We start from the raw sequence: 27,812 nt of genomic DNA, 5'->3' as shown, positions 1-27,812 counted from the left end.
GGCGCAGCCGCTAGAGGGCGCGCGGTGCGCACAGGCCGCCCGGGGAGCCCGAGCGGGGCTGGGAACCGACAGACGTCAGTGTCACACCGCTGTGGGTGCCAGGGAGCGCCTGCGAGGTCAGAAAGCTTGCAAAATAAAGGCAAACTTGGTGAAACCTGGGAGCACTCAAACCACTGCAAATTCAGGAAGTGCCCTTGCTGCCTCTGGTAGGATACAGTCAGCTCGGAAACCTCGGCTGAGAATTCCACGACTGAGCCACAGAAAAAATCTGAAAGTGAGGTGATGGACCCTGCAGGTTAGGGTACAGGAATCTCTGTGGAGACAGCCTTGCTGAATACAGGACGCTGTGTCATGTACAGAGAATAAAACAGCACTGCCAGCCAGGCAGCAGATTTTTAAAAGCTAAATTAATTTGTGTTTTATACAACAGAAGCTTTCTAATAAAGAAGTACAGCTCGGAACCACCCATCTAGTGTTCTGTCAAGCAGGACACTATCACATGAGGCTGCCTGTGAGGGAAAAGTTTCTTTCCTTTTCTACTCTCATATTATTAAAAAATGTTAGGAAAATACACTTATTAGAGAATCCAGATAATTAATATAATGCACTAAAGGCTCAAGGGTTTTTTTCCTCAGCTTTAGTCGCTTGTTAAGTACACGACTTAAAATTTCCATACAACATTTTAATTCCAAATAAACTATTTTCTGCTGCTATACTTGGCTGAATGACCCATAAGGCAGATCTATATTTATTAATAAAACTTTGTTCCATAAATCTTTAGGAACACCTTCAAAAGCATGAATAGCATTTAGACATCTGAATTCCACTCTGCTTTCTCTTTGTCTTTTCTACCCTGACCCTTCACACATGTCTGTTCTCCCATTTTAGCACATGACAACTAGAGGCCTGGTGACTTGTCTCAGTTCTGCAGTTGCTGTTTTTGCAGGTTAGGCCACTGGAAAGGCAGGCATAAAATGAACAAGAACAGTGGCCACTAACAACATTGGGCTATGCTGAGGGACTTGAGTGTTAGGTCTTCTGTGAAATTTGCTTTGTTTAATAACGTCTAAACCCAGCTCTTTACAAATTGAACTGCTGGACCAATCAGTCTGCTTCGTATCATACTTACTGCATTAATAGTTTGATGTAAGATGCTACTTGAAAAGTCTTTAACATACAGCTGAGATAAAATCAGATTATATGTGCTACCTGAGCAATCAATGATGTGGAATATAAGGTAGTTTATACTTTGGTTATCATCACAACTTTCATGTGTTCCAGAGCAAATTTTTTTTTTTTTTTCACAAGTGTGTACTTAAAACATTTGCTCTCACTAGCAGCGACTGACAGCATTTTACCTGTGCTCTTGCAGGATTCAGAAAGTGAAATATTACCGTGTTATTCACAAACCTCAGCCTCAGTTCTGGACTGTATTTCAGCACACACCTAAATACTTTAATTGAACAGCCACACCTTTCTAAATTGAAACCTTAGTCTGGAAGACAAACATTCTTCAAACATTGTTTGGCAATGTCAATGCTGGGCACCCAAATCATGCTCTGTAGGGTTTAAATGCAAGCACTATGTAAATAAAGGTGAGCAACATGACAAACTTATTGTAGGCCAGTATTCCAAACTCAACACCTGGCCTAGGAAGGAAAAGCACTGTCTTCTGTGGGTTTAATGTAGATCTTTTAATAACTCCCACAAGAATATTAACAACCATTTGACTGAGACAAAGCTGGTAGCACAGCCTTTATCCTCATTTTTAATTCTCATTTTTACTTATCTGTAACTGAAGTTACTTGAACACAAGCCAGACACAGTATTTTTTCTGTAACAACAGATTATATTGCAGAGAACTGCACTCTGCAACGTAAGGACATTAAAAAGTAAGCCTTCTTGTCCCTTCCTCTCTGCAAAATTTCTTAAAGGAACATAAACAAAAATAAAACAAGCAAAATTCCGTATCATCTACTTGCCTCTAATTAAAAGAAGATAGCAAAAAGAGAAAAATTTAACTTGGAATACCTGATTTTTCAAACTATTTTTAGGTTTTCATAATGGAATAATTAGCAAAGGTGTTGCTTAAGCAAGCAAAATCACATTTTAAATGCCTGACTGCCTAAGTAAGTAACAGAATCTTAAAGCCATTTCTCTAACGTCCTGTTCCAGTTTGCTTATAACCAGTTCACGCAGCATGCGCTAACTCGCACCTCCGGTGTTGGAAAGTCAAGAGTTATGGAATTCAGCCCTAGTGTAATCATTCAGAGAAAATTTTAAAGTAAAACGTGCTAATTAATGTGGTCATTATAAGGCTCTTAGGGAAATTATCAAAACTTGCTATGTTCAAAAAAGTATCTGGGTCCAAATTCACTTCAGCCAGTGGCAAGAACAGCCCTCAGATTAGACTGATGCTTTGGTTTCATATTTCCCAGGTACAGGTAGAGAGCAGAAGAAAATCAGCCTCATCACTTTTTGTTAGAAAAGAGGAGTACTGAGGTAATGAAAAAGAAGACAAAAAGTTCAAAAATAATCTGCAAATAAATACTCTGTTTGCTCAGCACAGCTTGTTAATCAGTATTCAAAGGGTTCTTTTACAAGGACTGAAAACAAAAGCAAACTAGAGCTGATTAAGTTCCATAAGGTATTCACCATGTACCTCGATTATGGTATTGTGCACGTCACAGAAGAATGCCCGTACATGCTCACAGCTGTACTGAAGCAGCATTCTCACTAGCACCTGGCTAAATTGTCACTTTAATCCAAAGGATACTATTAAGACAATTAAAATGGAAGTTTTTCTCTCTCATTACCTAATTCTGCCATGGACACAGTTGGAGAGGTCTCCCCATTTGTAAAAGAACAATAAGGGAAGAAGCCCGATGCTGGTGTGTAGTCACATATTGGTTCTGGTTTGATTCCATTAATATCAAGACCCGACTGATCTGGAGAAGGCTGTATGTCTAAGTAGAAGCTGCTAACTGCAGAGTCTGCTTTGCTACCTTCAGGGGTATGCCCATCAATGTAATTACTGAGGTCATCGTGTAGCTCTGTTAACCCATTGGTAGTGATATTGTATGTTGGTGTTAGTGGTTCTGCCTCTCCTGGCTGCTGCTGATGATCCCGCTGCTGCTGCTGCATTCGATGTTTCTGCACCTCCGCGTACAGGCTGTCCCTCTGCTTTTTTGACATTCGACCAAACTTTACAGCTGAAATACAGACACACAATATATTACATTTCTACAAATCCACTACTGCATTTTAATTGTCTTGAGTCTTTAAATACTACACGAAGGACACAGTATAAAAGGCAAATCAGCAGGGTGGGCAGACCCAAGAATCACTTCTGTCAGTTACAGGTAACGTAGCTGCAGCATCTCCTCTTCAGAACACCATTTTAACATGCTATGTACATGGACCACTAGAAGTCACTGTTTTAGCTTAATTAATTAACTTTCCATTTCTATACTGAAAAAGATTTTCACTTCTACATCCAACAAACTTGACAGATGTATCTCTTCAGCATTCAAATCCCAGCTGGAAAAGTAGAAGCTACAACAGAATATGCTGGCCTGAGACGAACCGTCCAATTCCTGCCAGCTGTATGTACATCTTACAGCGTGAACCTAGAGTTAGGTATGATAAACACTTGGGGTCTATCTCAGAGAGTATCAAAAGCAAGCTTTATCGATGCTAGGACCGAAGCACATGGGAGGAACCACAGAACCTGCTTTCGGTGCAGCTTCCTGTAACAAGGAGAAACGTTTACCTGATGAATCAGTGTTAAAACTGTGTGTACGTGTATGTGTGTATGCATGTGTGCATGCACGTGTGTATCTCTCCACAAAATTATTACTACTTTGAGAAGTGTTACTATTAGGCGTGAGCCAGAAGCAACTGGTTTGGCACATCCAGGGAATTCCAAGAAAATGGTATGTGATTTCTGGGATCTGGATCAGCTGTAAAAGATCTGGTTAGGAAGATGACTACCACCTTGTACTTTTCTACAGGAAAGCAAACATGTCCGAGGGACTAATCATTACATGATCAACTGTTTCGGGTTTTTAGTTTCATGCCCAATAAAAAAAAATAAGACAACATAATTCAAGAAGTAAATGTAATCTGAAAACAATCTCCTTAATCGGGCCTCATATACATTGTAATGCATATGTATTTGTAGAACATGGAGCGTTGCTGTCACTATTGCAAAAAAAGTCAGATCTTCAAATTTGGGAAGGGATGGCAGCTTCATTACGTCTATGGGGGAGGTATGCAAGTATCAGCTGCAAATCCAGCTCTAATTGAGTTATATAAGCTTCCATTTTACAGAAGTGGGTTTTCATCATTACACTAGGTGTAATTTTGAGCTTAATATTAACAGCACTGGAACACATTTTCTTCAGTATTCTGTCTTTGAAAACACACTGCACTATTTTCTCTCTGCATTTTTTCCATTATTCATTATACACACTTTTCAGCTTCTCTGTATATTGTGAAACAGTTCTGATCCGTACCAATATAGCAGTGTTACTTGCAACTATAGTATATCACTTAAGTTGGAATGAACATATTAGATAAAATATTAACATTAGACTAAAAACTGCATCTTCAAGAAGTGACAAGAGGCAAAGCTCGTAACTGGGAACTATAACAAATGAGTAGGAAAAAGAATAAATCTAAGAACTTCATACATGCCCTGATTTATGTCTATTTATGTGAATATATAGCAACATATAAAAACCACTCAATCTCAACTATCAGCCCGATGCACAATTAACTTTCATATCCTATGTTGGTTTAGTTGAACACACATATACTGAACGTTATTGCACTTTCTGGAATTAATCTGTGTGTCGGCAAAGCTTACCATCTCGAGACATCCCCACAGCAAGGCATTTCTGTAATCGACAGTGTTGGCAGCGGTTTCTACTAGTTCGGTCAATCAAACAGTTCTTCTGACGAGGACAGGAGTACGTAGCATTGCTTTGCTGACTCCTTCTGAAAAAGCCCTGCAATGGAATTGCAAAATACAAGTCAAGGAGTTGTTAACTGATGGAGCAAATAAAGACTCTGAACAATAGCATACCTAACAGAAACTGAAATTCAGGTGCACTGTAGTCAACTAAAGGAAGTTGAGAGGTTTGGTTTTTTTTCCCTCTCGTAGAAACAAAAACCAGTAACTAGTAGGAAACAGTTCATTAAAAAAGCATTATGACATGTAAAGGAATTATACATTTTTTTCACTCATTTTACAGATCCCATACTACATATGGCACACCAATTATTTCCAAAAGAGAGAAAACTAATTACAGATCTAGATTTCTGAGATATCCTATCTTTCCTGGGTCAGCATAGATCTCCAAAATAGGGAAGATTCAACAGCCACTATGCTGTTCTGCTCTTTGGAGATGACAGCAGCAGGCTCTGATTTTCAGCCTCACAAATTGAGGTATGTGTTTAAAAATACAGAGCATGATGCTGGGCAGTTCCTTCTACAAAGAACATTTTTAAAAAATATTTTTTCTTAATTGGTTTGATGCTGATAACCAAGGTTTTGTTCAGCTTGATGCAAGGGTTTAGATTTGTAAAGAGGGGGGAAGCTGAAACAGATTTTGTGTATTATCTTTTCTGAGTAAACTGCAATGAGTAGACCCATCTCCAAAGAAAGTTAGTGCTGGAAGGTTACGCAGCAGTTACAACTTAGTTCTCTCCATCAGAATGCTGCGTGCTATTAACGACTACGCCAGCTGTTTGCTTTGAAGTTCTTTTCATCTTTTTGCCACAGACTGTCCAAACAGAAGCTGGTGTGTGTGTAATACCTGCTTCACAAGGATGCTGCAAAGATGTAGTCATTCTAAAGAGGCATTTGAGATCAGTGAGCACAGTATTTTAGTTTTATGTTGCCACATAATGGATTAATTAACAGTGCTGCAAAGAAAATACATCCTCAGAAAGGCTGGGTGACTGGGCACCTTTTAATTAAAGGTGGACTTTTACCAATTTTTTTATTTATTTGAAGGCCACATTCTGGAGTCTCTTGGAACGTGGACACTCTGTCCAGACACTTGGCGAAATAACAGGAAGGACTTCTGCATGACAAGAGGCTTCCTAACAAACTTCCTGCAGACAGAAACATGACAAACACTGAGCCCCCTGATCCAGGTTATGAGGAGGGTACGAGTCTGTCAAATACGCCCCTTTTATTAAACCTTTAATAGGGAAACATGGAGTATAAAAACAATGAGGAAACTGTCTTTAATCCTGTTTTCCTGTACATTGTTTCTCACCCATTGATTCTGGTCTTTGTTTCTATATGATTAAACTTTCAACTGTCTTTTAATGGTTGTCAATAGTGAGATGAACATCACTGAGACTGGAGGTACTGCACATACTGAGCTCTGATCAAGTGCATTTCACCCTAAAGGGAACCTGAAATAACACGGAAATTTCTACCATTCCAACATCATGACTGATCCCTCTGGAGGAACCAACTCTTAGGTAAGTAGGTAGCTTAATTTCCAGTTCTGTTAGCACCCTCAGTGGAGCCTGTCGCTCCAGCGCAAATACACAGGAAAGTACCATGCATTTCACTAGAAAAATGGGATTAGGTATCGACCTGACCAATGGCTTACCGATCAAGGGTCTGCATCTGCACGTTACCAGTCGCTTAACATTTCAGTTCTCCAAACTCTTTAACAGTTGCACTGAATGACATGCTCACATGTGAACTGTATGAAATCTTCTGCCACCACTGAGATCCTGAAAGTCAGCTTAATCAATCTGTAAAATGAACCTGTCCCAATAACCTCTAAGATCCACACGTCTGCTTTAGCTGGGACATACACTGAGTCTGTATTGCCAGTCTGGCATACTTCTCTTTATTAAGAATATTCTTGTCAAGCTGAGGATTATTTTTAGTAATCTAATGGAGAAAATACTGGTCTTTTTGCTTTTCCAGATTTTCCCTAGAGACACAGCTGCTCTGTACATTTAAGAGTACAATACACCAGCTAAGTTACAGCTTGAAGCTAAATTTTCAATAGAGCAGAACTGCCTGAAACTTGGGCCTTTAAAAGCACTTGCAGTTTTCAAACCAGAGATGTAGTAGAGTGCTTTTAAAAACAAACCCTACAACTTTATGTGGGCATGTTGAAAACATCAGCAGTAGCTAAAGCTAAAAACCCCCTTGCCTTAAACTTCAGAAATGAATCTAAACTTGTCTAGAGCTCAGAAATAGACATATCTGAGATTTGGGACTGGATTGACAATAAGTTAAATTGAAGGGTTTTTTACACTCAAAGTTCTTCTCTATTGTCACTTGTGAGTTTTCTGACCTTTTGGTGGTCTTTGGGCTCTCACGTCGTTCATTATAAGACATGGGGGGAAGTCCCTATTACAGAAGCCTTCTATAAGTAAATATAAGTTTCTTCCTAGGTTGTCCTTTTTCTCCCTTTTATTATGAGAAGGAGAGATGCTGTATTCTATTTCCTCTCTTTTGCCAGAGGCGCAGAGCTAACTATAATTCTTCCACCAGGAAGGAGGAGGTGGATGCATGCATGCATGGTACACATGCATACATTCAAGCACTATGCAAACCAGCCCAGGCCACACGCTCTAAATTGCATACACGTTCCCAATCATTATTTCACATTCAGACAATGGCCTAATGGGCCACAGGCAGAATGGACCCCTCTTGATCAAACACATGAATGAAACTACTGCTGCACTAAAACATGTCACCGTGTGACAGCCCGGTGGCCAAGGGCACGGTCTGAACCAAGGTCTCTGGTAGAGAGCACTCCTGTGAGTGCACGGAGCCCTGCCTCCCTCTGATGTCAGGAGAAAATTCGGCTGATTTTGATGAGGCGTCATTGAGCTTTGCATGTCTCTCTTTTTATGTAGATGTATTAACAGAGTGCCAGGAGAAGAGCAGAGCAGATTACAAGCCATAGCTTCATCTCTGCGTTTCAGACTCCTATTTATATACAACACAATATATGGTTTTTCATATGCTGCCAATAAATCAAATTTGGGAAAAAAGGGCACAAGAACTTTTCATCTGCAAGTCAGTTTGAATAACAAGGTGTTAGAAAAGAACTTTGAAATGTAAATAGCAGTTTTTGCAAAGTCTATTAATAGTTTTAATAACTTCACTGCTCAGTGGCTTGGTATTACAGATGTGTGTGTCTAAGCTCGCTCCTTAGCGGGGGAAAGCCAGTTGTGCTTCCCTCATGTCCCAAACGGCACAGCACAGACTCCCTCTCCACTGGGGCACAAGCTGAAATGCTGATCTCATGTTTGGTCTTTTGACAAATTTTCATTTAATGAATTGATTCCTACAGTTCATTAACATACCCACTTCCACTTCTGTATACACATATGTCTTAATTAGCTGCTCACTGGCTGTTTAATTACAAGAAAACAGCTGACAGCTGCCTCGCTGCATCCTAATGGCAGACGTTTTGGAATGACTGTATGCAAGTCTGTGACAACAAAGGCTTATTCATAATCCCATGATTTATGGCTAATACTTAAAGACTTCCACGTATCATTAAGTTTTGCAATATTCTGAGCAATTAACAATCAGTTGGGGGGTTCATTCTTCTACTGTTTTCTAAAGCATACTATCGCAAATTTTCTTCAAAGAAACATCAGAAAAATACACTGTCATGGAAGACAGGTGAGCACTGAAACTGGATTTTTAACCATTTCATGACAATGAGAACATATTTTAGCTGTAAAGGGAAGAGAATGCTGTGACAACATTGTTTAATGGCCTTTGTTAATAAGGTATTTGATAACAAAGTTAAAGTGCCACTGGAAACTGAAAAAAAATTCAGTTTTAGGTATGTAATAATGATGGGAGTTAGACTGTGTTTATCAGGTTACACAAGGCTTCTGACTAGCCCTTTCTGGAACATGGCTCATCTCTTTTCTAACATGTTTTGTTTGAAATTGTCTGGGCAAAAAATGAAGAAAAACTTCAAAAGCATGAATTTGAGGTAAATGTTGTAATGCCAAGATGAAACTCCATGTTTAACAGAGTAACAAAAGATTGGCTAGTAAAGAAAGTGAATAAATGAAATGAATGAACAAAAGTAATGCAAGATGGGAGGTGACAATACACCAGCTATTGTTTCCTGAAGTAACAAAACACGGACATTCCTTGTAGTTACAATGAACGAGACCATCTTCGGTCTTAAAAGACACAAGAGACAAAAGCCAGTACCTATAAACCTTTGAAAATATGAGAAATGCCCAGAAATACCCTGCATGGATGGTTCAAAGAATCACAGGGACCTTAAAGCCCATCGAATTCCAACCCCCTGCCATGGGCAGGGACACCTCCCACTAGCCCAGGTTGCTCAAAGCCTCATCCAGCCTGGCCTTGAACCCCTCCAGGGATGGGGCATCCACAGCTTCTCTGGGCAACCTGGGCCACTGCCTCACCACCTGCACAGTAACAAATTTCTTCCTCATATAGAATCTAAATCTGCCCTCTTTCAGGTTGAAACTGTTAGCCCTTGTCCTATCGCTGCACTCCCTGATCAAAAGTGCGTCCCCATCTTGCCTGTCAAGTTTTATGAGACCAACTGCACACAGTCAAGTAATGAGAGGGATCACACTGCTGCATCTGTGGGTCAGCTGGGCATGAACTAACACTACTGACAGAAAAAGCAAGTAATTAAAAAAAAAAAAGTTCATTAACAGAAACTTAATTTCAAACTAAATGCTTTGCTGTGTGCTTTTGAAGCATTCACATATTTTCTGACAAGGCTGATCAGGATTCAAGTTTAAGCTACGAGAGAAAAATACCAATGTGTACAAACCAGTCTCCTTTCTCAGCATGGTCCCTAATACAGAGCAAAAGTTTGTTAAGAGGTTCCCACAACTAACGGTTGAGGAAGTACTCCATACAGATACTAGTTTTTTCAGTAGTGCTACTACAATAGCAATACTTCCAATCTTACACAGGAGAATAAACTTTTATTTCTGAGCTGCAGTATGGTCTTTGTGTCATTCTTCATCCATGCTTCTGAGTACAAGTCTTCTATGACTAATCTCATATTCCCTTTTCCCCAGTAAATGTTGTATACTGGGTGTCAGCAATGGTCTGATACAAAAAACCCCTCTTTAATTTTTTTTTTTTTCATTTATAATAAGCCACAGGAGCCCTCCTAGATGGAAGTATAAAACAGAGCCTGTCTAAAAATGTGGTTTGTTTTATTTTTTTTTTTTCCACTGGGGGGGAGGAAGAGAAGGGGGTATTAAGTTTTATCGTTTAAAGGCAGATTGAAATTCAGCTAAATAGGCAAATGGGTCAGAAGTATGATGTTTGTGCAAAACAGAGCCACTGACTTCGTAAGAACAGCCAGTGACATCACAGGAAAGTAGGAAATGAAAACTTATCAAGAAACACGAATTGGCTTCATTACTAATCTTTGATTCTAGTTATGTGAAACACAATATAACAACAACAACAACTGGTCAGAAAACTTTCATTTATGTGAAATGCAAGGGTCACAAACCTGTAGAAGAGCAACAGGATCAGCAAAAGTCAATTTGACAAAAGCTTGTCTGTGATTTAAGACATGATACAGATTAAGATTGCAAAGTAAGTCTTTGCAACTCAAACCTCAGGTTTTAAGTAAATTTATTTCTGGTGGTTATTAGTATTCACACAGTCCCGCTTAAGTTAACATTACTATTAAGTAACATTAACGTTCCCACAAACTGTAGCGAAAAACAGAGCTGGAAAACATCCCAGTCTGCTGCTGCTGCTCTTGCTGCCTGTAGATCATTCTCGACAGGGCTGGCTTGAGAGGGCAGCAGCACATCTGTTCGCTGCTGATGGCTGAGGCTCTGATCCTGCAGTCTGATGCACATGGATGGGTTTGCAGCACCTCTGCAGAGCCTCACTGACTCCTCTGGGACTGTCTGTTGGTGCAGGACATTGGCTCCAGGAATCAGAGTGCAGGACTGGGAGCTAGGTCTTCACAGCAAAGTACTTTTTACAAACGAAGGTTTAGCTTAACATGAAGAGCAATGTAAGCATGCTCAAACCTGCCGAGATCATAGCCACAGGAAAGCTGGCAAAAAAACCATACCAATACACACCTGGCTCATTTGGCAGAAGCTAAGCCCTGCCAACTTCTTCACCAGCCAAAATAGTTCTGTTGGGTGAGACTTTGTTGACATTACCGTGGAAGAGTGTAGCACAAACAAAATCCATCTGCTACAGTAGGGCATTTTAAATGCTGTCCTAGGCCATGATCATTTAAACGCTTCCTGTGACTTGTGCTTGCTAACGCTCTCCTATCTGTCACTACTTGCAGGTCATCTGGGATCTGGCATTAAAAAGAGTGAGCTTCAGTGTTATTTCCCTCCTGAAAGGGAAATAACCCCTCCTGAAGGGGAAATAACTTCCTTAACTCAGCTGATATTCATTGGCTTTGAAATTCTGCATGAAATCGTATGACCTGAAAACTTCATTCTGTTACTCCAGGAGGAAAAAATGCCGAACTTCATTCACGCTGTCTTACTCAAGCACATTCTGCTTCCAAGGTTCAAACGGGTTTCAGTGTGCTGACCATACTTGCCTGCTTGCCTTCCCTTCTGTCCTCTCCCACCAGCTGAGTGTTCTGGTGGGATTCTCAGAAGCAGGAAAACTCTCAAACATAAGGAACTGCACAGGCATTTCTTGCTGTCAGGCTAGCATCTGTTGTTCTGACTGCCAGAGGTACACAAAGGACTTTTCTCCCAATAACTCGCGTTTGCATTTATTCCCAGGAAAGTCCAGTGACTGATGGAGGAAGGCTGGATGGATATGCTGTCTCCTGCCCGCAGTGCCAGGTGCCTGCCAGCGTACGCGCTAACGCAGGGGACTGTGAGCGTGCTGCGCTCTGGTGCTTCTTTCTGCATGCAGCCATCCCGCCCCTTTTGGTGGGGGCTTTCCTCACATACAGGACTTAGAAGAAGGCATGGCCGAAGAACTGCATGACGATGAAGCAAAAGATAATACAGCTGCCAACTTTCCTTTCCTTTGGCAGCCTGTTCCTGTTCTGCAGCAATCCGTGTTGAGAAGGGCCTGTTTTCTGCACAGGCGAGCGTTAGCGTTCTGCTAACTTCAGTCTGTTGACAACAAGGTTCATCGTGGATCCTGAGGCATTCTCTCGGGTATACATGTCCCAGGGCATTTAAGGATTAAAGAGGTCTCGCACCTTGAACATAACTTGATAGTCTTTGAGAAGACAGTTATACAGCACAATTTTCACTGCAAATCTCTGCCACTTCACATGGCTGAAATTTCATAAATGCTGCTCAACCACATTAAAAAGTGACCTCTTTCTTATCAGTGCATTTTTAGTGCCCTTCTTGCATTTTCCATAGCAACAGCAGTTACAAAGGGCAGAAGGTGCTGTCCTGTATCATTCTAACATTCTTATATATATTTATTTTTAATTTCTTCTTACCAATACTTCCATGAGACCCAGAGAATGTGTTAATGAAACACAGAAACCTTCCTTGGAAAACCACAAAAGAAATCTCTAATGTGAAATCAAGGAAGTTATTTTTTAAAGACGGGTAGTCAGGAGAGTAGACTAAAAACTGTCATAAATTAAATTCTTCACACCTAAAGTGTAGATTAACAGTAGAAAAACCTATCAGCATGGGACTGCAACACGTACATACAAGAAGAAAGCAACAAGCTAGAGCACAGCTGTGCACACGGTGTCATTCCCATTCTGTACTAGTGATAAAAGGAGTGATTAGCTTCACAGCGCTCTGGGCTAGTGTTAGCGTTGTCCGATTTAATTGTTGGTTGTGAGAGACAAACTAACCAAAATATCAATGCTTCTACTTACTGAAGGTACAAATCCAGGAAAATATCCAACGCCTAAAACTTAACACAGCAATGGTCACACTGCAAGGAATAGACACTGCTTCCAGGAAGGCCTGAGTGCGCTGAACGCCAATAGCATGTGCTATTTGTGCAACGCATCTTCCATACCAAACAGAATAATTTGTAACTGTAGCAGATTACGAAAGAAAATTGAGAAGTCTGAGAACTCTCATCTATATTAGCACAGTTTCGTAGCCATTTACAATCCAGAAATGGAGAGGGAGCTTCGAGAAAGCCAGGAAGTCCCTCTCAAGTGAATCCACAGAACAGATTCTTTGTGGTAAGCTAGGGGCAGATCACCTTTCTGTACCTCTTCTGCTTATTCACAGAGAGACTGTTTTCAGCACAACTGCATGATTTTTGAAGTTTGTCCTGAAATACATGTACACGTGTGTGTGTGTGTGTCACAAAAACGCCCTATGTAAAACCCAAACAAAACCAGTACTTCAGAATCCCCAATTGATTTCATATTCTTTGAAACAGAATACACACATCCAACTTTGGCGCAATGCTTGCTCTTTAAAAAAGGAAGGGAAATAATCACTATCAAAAGGCTAAATGCTGTTTTAGGACTTAATATTTTAGAAGCTTACCTTGCAGCCTTCACATGTAATGACACCATAATGGATTCCTGATGATTTGTCTCCACAGATCTTGCATGGAATAATTTCAATTTGAGCTGCAACAGAAGCACGCAACCAGTTAATTACATTTTCTTTTAAGCACCTTATAAAAGCATTCCCTGATCAGCATTTGTACAGTGAAAACTAATAACCTGCTAAACATTATACTGCATTAACTATTCATTGCTGAACTGCAAGGGTCCCCTAGAGCTTTGGACTAAATTATGGCTGCTCGTTATATAATAGCTTTTGGGTTATTAAAATGGGTCACTTGAGAAGGTGTTTAAGAACCCACAAGAAGGCTAGAATCAGCATTTCAAAGCCAAAAAGAATAGGAGAGTTCATATTTTGGCCAAAGAGCGAAGATGACACTAGAAAGGTTTCTTCCAGTCTTAATCCTGTGAGATCGTAAGAGGTAATTTTGAAGTTTGCCCTGCCTGAAAATGAATGCAGCACCTTTACCAGAGGGGTGACAATCATGCCATCCAGCTCACACAGCTGGCCAAGCCAAAAGAGAGGTAACAAGGTAAAGAGCAACTTCATTTTACACAAGAAATCCAAAATTCCCATATCTGAATTGAAAGTGAATTATCAGTAGGTATTAGCTATCACAACAAGCGAGGGAGGAAAATACAGCAGTATTCTAGTCAAAAAAACAAAGGAGCTGGCGCAGTCTGGAAAATACCATAGAGATACGTGATATGAAAGCCCTGATTTTTTAAACTGAACTTCATACATATAAAAAACTCTGTGTTTATCTCTAAGCCCCAGCAACTTCCCATCTGAACACATGGGTTTAAGAGGGACTGTATGCTCAGGAGTACCTCTTCAACTGCTTTTGGAGTATATGGCTGCGCTCGTTTTGCTACCAAGTCTTTTTGGATAGGACCGTATGGAGGCAGTGCTTTACAGCATCAAAGACCAGAAGTCCACATTTTACACAGACTGAACGCATTAGGTAGATAACCAAAAAACCCCAAGAAAGCCCTTTCTCTGCTGCAAATCAGGCTACGTTAGTTTTCCTGAACCAGCTTAGTCCGAACACAAACACAACTCCTGCTGCGTCTCTGTGATATATTAACAAGCAGAAGTGCTGTTAATCTCCTGCGAGGAACTGAAATCCATTCACAAGATGCCCAGCTGTTTCAGAGAGCTTTTATTTCATCCAGGTTGTGGCTATCCAGACTGTGACAACACATAAAATCGCATCTAAGACTGTCTTACAATATATTTGCTTAACTTCAGGTGTACTCTCGACACTGTTCTCTAAAAGCCCTGTCCACTCTTACAAACAGCCACTAACTCCCTAACCCACTGCTTATTATTAAACAAGAATCGTTTTCCAGTGGTACTGTGTGCTCTGTTTCATTGCAGCCCAGCATCACGGCTCAGGATCGGGCCAAAACTGTAAGATAACTATAAACTAGAGGACCAGAATACTTTTAGTGCAGCAGTGAAATATTCCTTCAAAACATCCTCATCAAATGTGGTGATCAGAGCGGCTGAGTAGCACCCGAATAGTACCCATTTGCTCCCAGGAACCTAGCAGCAGCTCAAATGCCCTGCTGAGGAAAGCAGTGCCCAGCAGCTATGAGACTACATCGCTGTTTTCCTGACAGTTCTGTATCAGCAGCTTTCAAAATATTTTCATACAGCAGGATACTACTTGCATCTGCTTCCGTCATAAGGATCTTGGCATTGCTGACCTTTAATCCCCCACCTTCCCCGCAGCAACAGAATGACAGGCTGAAATTAAAAGGTCTGTTTAGGACACTTAAGAAAGTAAATACTTCTTCCCTGCAGTCCTGCAAAAACTGTTTTAATTTTCACTTTGCTCTTAGCTAACACATTAAGCACAATGGAGCAGGAAGGGAACCAATAAAAGGGAAAAATAAAGTGTATGCTATTTTATTCATGTGTTACATTAATAACTACTAGAGCAGCACATGTTCATGAAGAAAGCTTCGAGCAGAAAGGGTGGTATAACCCCACTGTACATCAGCAAACTGAACAAGAGACTGAAATTCATGGAAACTCAAAATCTGTGTAATGTGCAGTTCAAATTCAGGGAGCAATCCTGAGGGCAAATTCTGGAACAGATGTACCGATTCCCAGTTGTGCCTTTTCAATAAATGATTATTTTTCTACTCTGCTACAGTGAATCAGCAGTCTTCTCCAACTCCTTTGACGGGGCAGTGACAAGGCTTCTTATCTCCACAGCTACATGACGATGTATTTTTTACATGTCACTGTTACATACCCAGTGACTGCCTTATTTTGAATAGGTGTGATATAGTTGGATCCTGTTTATCTGCAGTCTGCAGCACATGGGTTAAATCACCCATGACACCTGTCCATGCAATCCCTTCTCCTGAAGCAACAGGACATTTGTAGAGTGTTTCTGAAGGAACGTAACATGCCTTCCAAGTGGTGGCCCAAAGCTAGGTTACTAAAAGGGGCCATAATGAGTTCAAAATGCACAAAATGTTTTGCAGCCGCACAAAATTAGGTATAATTCTAGAATTCCAGATTTCCTTGAATTTACAACATCTTCAAGGTACTTACATTCCATTAAGCACGCGGCATTTAAAACTTCAACTTCTCCTTTCACTCTGAGATACGGGACAGTGGGATGAAACTCAGAAGCATCAATCGCTTTGGACTGCCACAACCAATTGTATTACAAATTAATGCATGGAAAGAGATCAGATCAATTACTGCTCCACGTGGTTGTCTTTGCAAATCAACTCATTGGAATGGAATCCCTGTCACAAGTTCATACACTTTCCATATAGCATGAAAGGACTTAGATACTTTAAACTCACTAAATGCTAATTGCCTGTGCCGAGATTATGCATTTTTCTTAGGAGGGTGAAAATATTTTCCCCACTTTTAACTTTGACATGCAAATATGTACTTGCTAAAACCTTGTTCTTATGCAAACAAGGCAGGTGGGAAATATTTTTACATGTCAAGAATATGTTCCAACTTGGTTTCTCACATTCCCAGAGTTACTTAAAGCTTCCTGCTGTGCTCACATTAATTGTACCTATTCTATGCTTACATATATTTATATGGTGTATTTTCCAAGATTATATAAAATACTCTAATTCATGCTTTAGACTAGAATTAGCCTAAATTACAGTTTACAATTTCTGTCTCCTGGGGTGGTGCTCAGGCTGAATCTGGTTCATGCATGAGCAAATTATTTGTTAAATATGAATTGCAGAAAAAAAATAAACTCTTGTGGTTGCTTAGAAACCGCTACAGATACCCAGGTGACAGATGTAGTTTGTATTCCCAGATTAAAGGCCTAAGAATCTTTCACACCCTGAAATAACAGTGCTCCAGAATACCGCCAAGGATGTCCTGTGCCAAAGGCAGCAGTGAGTAGGGATAAAAGCCCAGACAGACCACCGAGAGCAACAACTGCAAGCTCAAGCAGAGACCCACCGCAAGCATCGAACAAGTTGCTACACAAACAGCTCCTGAGAGAGAGAAGTGACCATTAAGGGCCAGAGGTGGTAATTGTTATGAACTAGTATCAAACACAAGGCAAACTCGTCTCCATCAGAAGGGGCACTGGACATCCACTACGCTCTCTCAGTATATGTGATGTTAACATGTAGCTGTTCCTATCACTGGCATGTCCTGTAACCTTCCTTCTGCTGTAATGTCGTATGATCCTCATTTTACAGCAGGAAAATTGAATGGGGATTCTTTGATTTGCTCAAAGTCAGATAAAACAGGAACTTGAGCCCAAGCATTACAGGGGAAAAAGCCTGTGTTTTTCCCCCGAGCCTTTCTTCTCCCTCCATGCACTGTGTCTCCACTTGGCAACTGTCTGATGTAGCTCTGGTATGCTCAAACTACACAATTGCCTCCACCTAATTCCTAGTGAACATGCCTACCAGACACCCAGAGAGAGTGCTAAACATCATCTTTCACTGGCATCTGGAACAGAGGAATGTGCCTTATTCCCTCCTACTCCAGGCTTCACTTCTTTCCCCGATTCTGAACAGTTTCGCCGGGCTTGCCTGCCTTTTTCAAGCTCCCGCCACCAACCAACCCCTCTAGACAGCCTCTCCCTCTTTATTAATTCCCGCATCATGAAATGCTACTTTATTCCTTGTCTGGTTTAAGCAGTAGAGGAGAAACAAAATCCAATTCTGTATTTGTAAGGAAATGCCCTGTACAAGCTCATCATCATCTTTAGTTTCCTCTTTTCTGACTCCTTGGGCAGACTGCAATCAGCACAAGAGCCCATACAGCCAAGTAAAGCATGGGGCATCTTTCTCCCCAGTTCTGCCATTTAGGCAGAAACACACTGAGCCTCAACACAGGGGAAAGAATATTACCAGTCCACCCCGAAGAAAACATTTTTCAAAACAAAAAATTATTTCCAAAGACAGAAGTTTTTTCCTCCCTATTAGTGGGCAGAAAAAGGATTTTCCCATTCTTCCTCCTACATTCACACTGTTATTTTAAAACTGTACATTCACACAGATCTCATTATTTTTGCCAACTCACAACAGGTATGAAAGCTGAGATTTGGCATCGCGGGAAGGGCTCTTCAGTGGAGGCAAAAGTTGCCTTTTAAGCAATATTCCCCTAGGTGGCCTGAGCTATCGTGAAAGTTAGGAAATTAGCTGAAGTTAATTGTCTTGTCTGGTTCTAGAGTGATGAGGAAGTGAGGATGAAAGAGAGAGAAAAAGAAAGGGAGGGAGCAAGAGAAAGCAAGAAGGAAAAAGGGAGAATGGGCATGATTCATCTCATTCGAGACAAGCCGGATGAACTCCGGAGTGGAGGTGCCTCCTGTCTGCTCATCAGAGAAGGAATTTAATGATACCTTCGTCACAAGCGTAACTTTTAGTAGGTGAAAGTCACGTGAATCCTAATGCTTCTTACTATTTCCAAATTTTAAAATGAGCATTTTCTGGAAAGGAAATCCTGTGTAGGAAGCGCTCCCTTCCCCACCTGTGCGTACACAGGCACCACCGAGACACCAGCATTTCTATGGCGTTCCCCATCACAGCTCCTGCCCGCCAGCCCTCAGGGCAGCAGTATCAAGAAACTCCAGGTATCCACATTCCTTTTTTAGTCATGAAGCAGCACGTACTGGTTAGTCTACCAGACCGGTCTCTATTTTTTCAGACCTCTATGGCCACTGAGCATCCTTCTCTGACCCACGGGCTTTCTAGGGAGAGCACCCTAACCAAAATAGCTAGCTGAGCTGCAGGACTTGCCTGGGGGCTAGATGCAGGTACGTACAACATCCAGGACTACAGCTGGGATCTCCTGGGTCTCAGGGTACTCCTCAAGAAGTTATCCCTTCTTTGGCTGCAAGAAAGGTTTAAATTCCTTTCCCTGAATGTGGCTGGCCTGTGCCCCGCTTCACAGGGTATGCACAATTTTGCAGCTAATTCAGAAGGGCATTGAAATAAATGAGACATACACAAATTGGGCTAGCCTGCTTCTAAAGGGATGCAGTTTGTGCCAGACATCACTGCTAGTGCTGTTTGTAAGTATATTGATTAAATTAGGAGGCATACATATTCACTGACATATTCATCCATATTCATTGACTCAAACAAGGGTACTGCATGTAATGTGGTATTTAAAGCAACATAATATCTGATCACAAACTGAATTAACAAGGAATGATTTTACTATATAATATTCTAATCTTCCTGCATTTTCAGCTTCATTACCTAAATAATTTGCTCTGTCATGTACCCTAAGTAATTGGAGCTGGCTGCAAATTACTTGCCTCCGAACACCTGCAGCTTACAAATGCTGCAGTTCTAAACAGAAAGCCAGCGGCAGCACAGCTCTGCCCATCCCACTCACGTACTGCATCAAGTGACCATCTGCCCACTCATATACATTAAAATACTTAAACTCTGGGTACTTCTAAGGATGATGGCTGGTTGGTAGGTGCCTGAGGCATTTTGAGAACACACAGTGTTTTGATCAAGAGCTGATGGAATTTCCCTGCCCACTTCTTGTGTGAAAGGTGTGTTTATTCCATACACCATCCCCACCGTCACAGCACTCTGGCCACCAGCAGGCCCGCTGGAGATGGCAATGGGATAGCTCCCGAGAAGAACTAACAAAGCCTAGTATCCTAGAGATTTGTGTCTCATGGCTGGATTTTCCAGTCCCCAGTAAAGTTGAAATCCCAGCAGGAGCCTTCCCAGCACACAGGACATTCCTTGCGTCTTCCTCTCCTTTACCGATTCTCCCACCTATAGCTGAGCTCGGGCTGTGCAGTATCCCTCGGTGGAGTATTAGTTGGGCATCTTTCTGGGTATGTTTTTCAATTTTCATGAAATGTGTAGGAACACACCTTTGGGTCTGCCGATGGTCTTGAGCTTGGCTGAAATGGTTTTGGAAATGAGGAGGACTGGGATGATGGGCAGAAAACCAGACAAACATAAACAACCTCTCCAAGTCTTGTTTCCTCAGGAAATCACACCAGTAATAAAATAAAATAAATACTGAGGTTATGTTGGTACAAATCCTTTGAAGTCTGTGGGTGTGATGGGTGGAGCAGAAACAAACATGGCCACCAAAGTATTAATTAAAAGTGAAGTATGAGCAACACCTCAGACACACAGGGCAGAAATGCTGCAATGCCAAGACTGGATCTTTGGGCCTGAACACAGCTGGATCGCTCTCAGTGGGTCACCTGATACTGCGCAGCGCTCCGTAACGTGAAAAACATTCCGCTTCAAAGGGTATGCATCAGAGAGATGCATGATGAATAGTATGGAACAACCTGAGCGCTTGCGGGCTCACAACACTGACTTTTAGGAATCAATCTTTCGGCCTCTGTGACTGATTTGGACACGTAAAAGGGAACGGGGCAGTAAGAGCTCACCTTCTCATGCCAGGACCACTGGCCTTTATGTTTATTGTTTTGCTTTAACCCAGGAGATTTTCCTTACACAAACATAAAGTACTAAAGCTTTGCTATTACCTGAAACCCTGGGTTCAGTGATGACACTTAGCACCTAATGAAAGAAAGCCAGATGGAAAATGGTTTGGATTCTCTAACAGACAAAACTATTTCTGTGAAGTTGTTGTGGTGAGGCCTCTGTATATTTGTAATGTTATATTCAAATAGAAAATTGCTGAAAAACCTCAATAGACCATCATAATATTCTTAATTCCTATAAAGAAAAAAACAAAAAGAAATCCCAACACAAACAATCTTCTGCAAGTGTTTAGGAGCACAAGCAAGCTCAACACTGATTTAGGGTTTTTTTCAGAGGAACCTGGGGAGATGATGTTTGCTCCCTCTCAGTCACCTGTGCAACACTAAGTTTAATTTTCCTTCTAACAGTTGTATACTTCTCCACTGTCTTGGCTTTATCCATCCAGGAATATTCTCATTCTTTTTTGACCCAGCAATGCAACTGGGCATGTCAGCATTTGTATCACCAAGGAACTGAGGACAATTGTTTCCTTTCATTTTTGAGGAAAAAAGACCAGCAATCTAGTTTGCAGCTGAAAACTAGATGATTTGATTTCCGTTGTTGAAGGAATGACAGGTAGAGACAACTCTATCTTGGGACTCTGGTCACATTATGAAACCACGCCACAGACCAAACTATAATATTGAACCACTGAACCACAAGCCTAGGCTGAAAATAATCAGGACTGCCACATCCAGATGTGTTCGGCTGTCCAGGAGCACAGAAAAGCAGTTGTTGGAGAATCAATCTCTCATTGTCTCCCAGAGCATACAACTAACATAGAATCACAGAATCACAGAATGGTTTGGACCATAAGGAAAGGACCTTAAAGATCATCAAGTTCCAACCCCCTGCCATGGGCAGGGACACCTCCCACTAGACCAGGTTGCTCACAGCCTCAACATCTTCTGAGTTTGTGAAGTCTAGGGAGTTCCGAAAGCTCCAGCTTTGTTACTACTTTCCTGAACTTAAATCAAACTGATATCTGAAAAATACACCAAGAGATGTACACTGCAGTGAGACAGAAAATAACGACACTAGCCCTTTTGAGGAGAAGATAAAAATCAAGAAAAACCAAAGCACCAACTCCGAATACAAATTCCATCCTTTTATAGTGGAGGAGAAAATTCATTCACTAGACACAAAACACAGGCACAGTAACAAGACACACTAACCAAACTCAGTAGCAAAGAACAAGAATGGGGAAAGAATGAAAAGTGTCGCTATGCAGGGTCCTGTGCATTTCAAAACCAAAGCATTTCAAGACTAGTTTGATTATTTCAGTATGGTCAGAAAAGGCTTCCAAATTTCATAAACCACCTGCTTCGTCCCATAACATTTTGACTTCTCACTTTCTTTCTTGGTGGCTCAGGTGCTTATGAATAAACACGGAACCATTTGACTCCCCTCTTCAGTTATTCTGGCTATGATGAACGTGGTTTGGAAGATGATGCATTAGAAGACGAGGCTGAATGTAATTCTTGTTAAATAAAGCAATTCAGAAAAATAGTTTTTCACAAGAAAACACACTCACGCTGCAATCATGTGACTCGTTCATGAAACATAGTATAATCAAAGCCCTGAACGGCATGTCAGGAAATAGATACTATAACCCTCATTCTAGTGCTGATTTTCTGTGTGAATGGGGATGCTAGCTGGTGTCTCATTTTCTCTATCTATGTAATCAGGATAATCGTTCTTTATCTCCAGCTCTATCTCCGGCTATCTTAGGTGACTGGTATGTACTGCCAAATCTTGGGTCTTGGTCTTATGACCCAAGCAACTAGTGAGCAGAAAAACAAATCTCCAGCATTTTAAAAAAATAAAGCTTACAGGTTTAGTTACACAGCTACAAAACATTGCTCGACAAAATTACACAAAACACAAGTTTTAGAAGCAACACAGGTGTGAGCTATTACCACAGTACCTGCCAGCCCTGACTTCTTCTGCTCTGATTTGCTACTGCACTTATTCAGTAAGCTGCCAGCTGGTGCTTCTGTCAGTCCCTGCTGTATGTTTTTACAGGATTCTAGAGTTCACTCAGGTTTTGACATTCCCTGATGTCTTCCTACAGATAACCGCTAACCGTGGGCATTTGTGAAGAGGAACACCTGCAGCAGGGGCATAAGCACAGTTCTGCTACGATGCAATCTATACCATGCCGCTGTGCTGCTAGAACAAACCAATGCATGTTGTCTGACAAATTTTAAAAAAAAGGAAAAAAAGGAAAAAAAAAGAAGTGAGCTGGTAGGCCAAAACACATGTGCACTCTGAGGCAGGGAAAGTGCCCTTATGCACTCAACCACACTGAGGGTTCTTGCAGTCTTTGCAACTTTTTTTTCTCTTACATTGGGCAAAGGAAATCTACACCGATTTCTCCTTCCTGGGGTCTGTACGTTAGTCTGTCATTTTGCAGCACTAATAGAAAGGAAAAAAAAAAAGTGACATTTGCAGCAGAACATAATTCAGAGCACGTTTGTGTGCTGGAGCGAGCTGGACAATACTAAATGCGTTCTCCTCCCTCCCACCAAAAAGAAACCTGTACTGAAAAGCTGAATGTATTTGTACTTCTGTCCAATTTCCCCACTCTCTGGAGGAAGCTAATAAAGACTTGATTTTAATAAAGAAAGTCTTTTAATAATGCAGCGTTTTGGAGTGAAAAATCAAAATGACTCCTGACACTTGCTCCACAGATTAATGCACAGAGCCACCACTTTACATGACATGTCCTGTTCTCGAGTGTTGGACCTGGCCTTCTGAAGATGGGAATTTGTTAACTCCAACGCTGCCTTCCCACTTTCTTTTCCCTGGTTAAATGTACCGGCTTAGGGAAACATCTCAGTATTTCTGTTTATTTGCTTGCATTAGGAAAACAAAGAACAACTCGCCAACCACTCATCAGTTTTAAGCACCACTTCAGCCAGTCAGCTGGAAGTATCGCAGCACAACCACCTTTACCTGAAGTATTTTCCATAGGTTGCAAACAGTCTTAAATGATCAACACTCTGAAGGCAACCATTTGAGTCCCTATTGCAACAGGACAGCGTACAGCTGCTGTATGCAGGGTTACGCCATAACCTAGCTGCTACCTAAATGGCACTAGCCTTCACTAAGGAAGGATCTTTTACTAGCTTTTTATAACAGCCGTAAAAGGGTACGTAGAGAGTCTTGGACTTCCTGTTATACAATAGGAAACCTCATTTATTTGATTTTGTGAAGAAGCTACGTACATTTGCACTGTCCATTTGCAAACTTACACCTCAGTTCAACGGTCTCGTTAGGCTGTCCACTAGCACAAACCAAATGACTCCTACAGTTACTAGATTAAAAAAACCAAAACAACACCTGGGAAAGCTAATCCCTTGCAACATTGTGTCAAATTATTAACAACTTCAACCATATTAATTACCAAGGTGACAGGTTCTGGAACCACTGCAGGCACACTGAGTCCACCAGGCTGCGTCCCCAGGCAGCCGTGCAGAACACTGCGCTTCCGTTCCTTCCACTCACGTGCACATCAGGCGCTGTAGGTACCTCCTGGTACTACTGCTTAGCAGGTTGTCTCCGATTAGCAACCCATCACCGCCACATGTTCTCTGTCACAACACACACACACTTTCCTTTGTACTTAGTATCAGCCAAGGCAAGTCCCACTTTAACAGTTAGTTCCCCAGAGACAGCAACAGCCAGTTTGGAAAAAGGAAAATGGAACGAATGCAGGAGAGGGAACAAAGCAGGGGGAACCCAAAAGGTAAGTGTCCCTTTATACAAAGCGTTTGTCATGATTCAGCTTCGTCCTGCCATTGTGCCAGGCTGCACACGTTTTATTAAGGGTTTGGCCTCTGCAGAAATTGCAGGATGTGTCACTGCGTGTATTGAGAAATGGGACTTTGAACAATTCAGTCACGGCCAGGCAAACACGGCTGGCGCAGAAGTCACTTCCCTACAAGAGAGCTGCGCTCCGATGAAAAACCACTCAAAACCTGAATTTACTTCTAGAAGAAAAAGTTGCAGGAAGAAAGAAAAAAAAAAAGACTAGAAACTCCATCGTTCTGAAGTGACTACATCTGCATTTTTAAGATATTTTCTTTTTCTTTTTGGCTGTACAAGAATTTGATGTCATTAAAGAGGCTTCCTTTGATGCTGTATGCCAAGTAGAATCATTAGTTTCTCACAAAGGTGCGCTCTAAATGTCTAGTTTAAATTTTCATTTTCAGATGATTCATCTGAGAGATGAACAATAACAACCAAAACGAACTTCAGAACTCTAAACAGCAAAAAGCCTTTTAGCCGCACTCACTCATTTATTAACTCCCTCCGACACCTCCTGTCTGGATTCACACGGCAGCCAACACTGAGCCTGAATTCTGCAACTCCTCCTGTGACGTGCGGCCATTAGAGGCAAACCAGAACCAGCTTCCCTCAAACCCCACAAAAGAGATTCTTCTAAAGTCTGTATCCTGCATCCTTCTGGCTGGCACGAGGTCACTTTTTTTTATCCAAGGATGCTTTCCATTGCCACTGCTTCTAGCGTGTATGTGTTGTTTTGTCACAGCTCCTCTTCACAAGTCCTCTGCAGAGGTCATTAGAGGATTAATGAAACCGAGGGACGCTCCAGAGGAAGCCACATCCTCAGCCAGCATAGCTTCAGCTACTCCCCTAGGTTTTGGAGGGAGCAAAAAATAGATTACATTACCTATGGTTCCTCCATTTAAAAGAAAATGTCACTGAAGTACAAAACCAATCAATGGTTTACAGCTGATATATGTTTCACACACATATTAAGCCACTAGAAAGAACAGGCACTATCAGCAGCTTATAGCCTCTTTTGTGATACAGGGTCAATCCTCTGCTGAACAAATAACCATGTTTTCCTCTCCAAGAAAGATGCTTCTTTCAGCCCCTGCTCCATCTCAGAGGGAAAAAATACTGATGTATACGTGGGATCAAGAGGAAGGCTATGTCACTTCTGCCTGGAAGACAGCCTGGACAGTGGAAAACTGATGCAGAGCAGCATTTTGCTGTTGCTGTCCCCTAACACCTGTACAGCTTCTCTGAACACCTGACGGTACTGCTTTGAGGAGACCTCCACGCTCCCCACACACTGACCATCTGCTCAGCCAGCCCGGGTGGGTTGTACGCACACTGGCCAGACCCTGCTACCACGCAGGTCTGTAGCAACAGACACCTGCGCACGCTGCGCTAAGCATGGCCACTCATGCTTCTTGCTAGTGACAATTCTTACCTACTCGCAGCTTCTGGACCGGTCCCCCATCGCCTAGAACGGGCTTTACAAGGCACTTCCATCGTACTCCAAACTGACACCCTTCCCTTCTCTCGACCACTGACTGCAACACTCCGGTTTCATGGCGATAGAACTTTTTTATTTGTAATCTTAGTGGTACTTTATTGACTTTCACGAAGTTACACAACAGTCCTTCATCCCCATGAAGCCGGCTGGGGCCGCCCGGCTGGCCGTGGACCGGGGGAAGCTGCAGGAGGGCAGCCAGCTCTGCCTCTCTGCAGTCCAGCATGCGTTCTTCTCCTCCCCCGGATGTTCTCTTGCAGAAGGGCACAGAAGGAAAATGCTACGACCTGTCCCCAGAAACTGCACCAGGAGGGAAAACATGCAGGGTGGTATCAGAGGAGATGGAAATTTTATAGGCTCTGGCATTCAACAAAATAAAACCACCATCAGTCTATCAAACAGCCAGAGAGAAAGCTTTTTTCCCAACATGTTCTTCAAACCATATATTCATGTTGTCTCACACCACGTCCCTGGACATGGCTCTGTTTCTGGGCTTCTTTATATCCTCATGATGTCTATATATACTTTCCTCAGTGTCTGAAAACCATCTTCATTTCGTGACAAGGATCACGAAAGAAAAAAAATGCAGTTGCTCACTAACACGTTTCAGAAAATTACAAGCTTGTGAAAAGAAAAGGTCTAGCAAAAGCTCTTCCTTCCCCACAATTAGATTAGGTACTACAGCCTTCATTAAAACCCTTTCTTTTGCCTACTCGTTTTGTAGCATTTAATTTCCTGCCTCTCAGTGATTAAACCAGCTGAAAGGTAGTAGATAAAGCAAGTTTGCTTGCTGTTTCACACAGATATATTAATGCTTTACGCTTAAAAAGCTTTCAGACTGTCTTCAGATGCTGATTAACAAACACTGCACATAAAACCATGGCTGAGGTCAGACTGTGGCAGCAGATATGTGACCGAAACTTACTAGGACAGCTCTCCTGCAACGCTGTACGCACAGGATACCTCCATCGCATGCGTTAAAGAAGCTTAAAGTTAAGCTTCACATATTTAAACACTAACAAAGTCTACTTAATGGCAGTCTTCAAAATGACAGTGGCCTCCTAATCTGCTGGAGATAAAGAAGTGCCAAGATTAATGATTACATAAGTGCATCGCAGAGCCCAGAAACAATAATCAGCTCTTCTGTTGTTATTTGTGTACAAAGGCTATTAGAGTCATCTGACATTCCAAAATCCAATTTAAAGTTGTTAAACCCCTTTCATGTACTTATTTGAGGTTGGAAAACTGAGATGTTCAAAAAGGGAAAGGAAGGGTTTGGTTTCCCAATTCTGTTCCCTTACTCATTTTGTTCTAAGCCAAATCTCTCTTTAAGAAATGAAAAAAAAAAAAAAAAAAAAACCAAAAAAAAACCCAACCCCAAAACCCTTTTAAACAATGCCTGGAGTAACCAGTATTGCTATGGAAGGAATAGTACCAATAAAACCTCAACATGCTTAGATACCAAATTTAAAATAACAACTACAAGCAAACCAAGTAACTATTCTATCAGAAAAGACTCCATGGAGTTGAGGGTGTCACGGACACCAGCTGGGCAGCTCTGACAGTAGTGGCCATCTCCAGCAAATCAGCAGGGTGAGAAGCCAGAGGCACCAAACACCCACCTCGGTCTAGTAAAGGACTGGGTGAGAACACACTCTCTGGATTCACAGACGCACAGTACTGTTTGCAAGAGACCAGGCTGCTCTTTGCAAAGTAAGGCAAATGACAGGTCTTGACTGCAGCCTCTCTCAATATCATACAATCGATTCTCTTGCCACAAAAATCCTTTAAAATTCTAAACAACCCTCTTTGTTTCCAACAGAGGACTGAAAAGCAAGTTTAGAAACACAATGAACAAACTGGTCTTCTGCTGGCTCCTACACTGCGCCTTCACCTCCACAGATGACACAGAGAACGCGACAGAAAAAAGACAGCTGTGTCCCTGCCCTCTCCGTCTGATGACCAAGCCGTGCCCCAGCCCCGCCGCACAAGCG

At 41.7% G+C, this 27,812-nt stretch overlaps 1 protein-coding gene across 1 annotated transcript; it reads right to left on the bottom strand.

Annotated features, from left to right (window-relative positions):
* Nucleotides 1-2,816: 2,816 nt before the first annotated feature.
* On the bottom strand, nucleotides 2,817-26,044 carry LOC104464454 (nuclear receptor ROR-alpha-like; the record flags this gene model as incomplete). The annotated part of the gene is made up of 4 exons (XM_010077165.1): nucleotides 25,756-26,044; nucleotides 13,501-13,649; nucleotides 4,871-5,012; nucleotides 2,817-3,212 (listed from the first exon to the last, which is right to left on the bottom strand). Coding segments are annotated over exons 1-4 (976 nt in total), but the record flags the coding sequence as incomplete, so codon positions are not given.
* Between the last annotated feature and the right edge of the window lie 1,768 nt (nucleotides 26,045-27,812).

Source organism: Pterocles gutturalis, unplaced genomic scaffold, assembly GCF_000699245.1.
Source record: "Pterocles gutturalis isolate BGI_N339 unplaced genomic scaffold, ASM69924v1 scaffold24953, whole genome shotgun sequence".
Classification (NCBI taxonomy): Eukaryota; Metazoa; Chordata; class Aves; order Pterocliformes; family Pteroclidae; genus Pterocles; species Pterocles gutturalis.
Note: the sequence above shows the minus strand (reverse complement) of the source record. Positions and strands in the feature narration are given on the sequence as shown.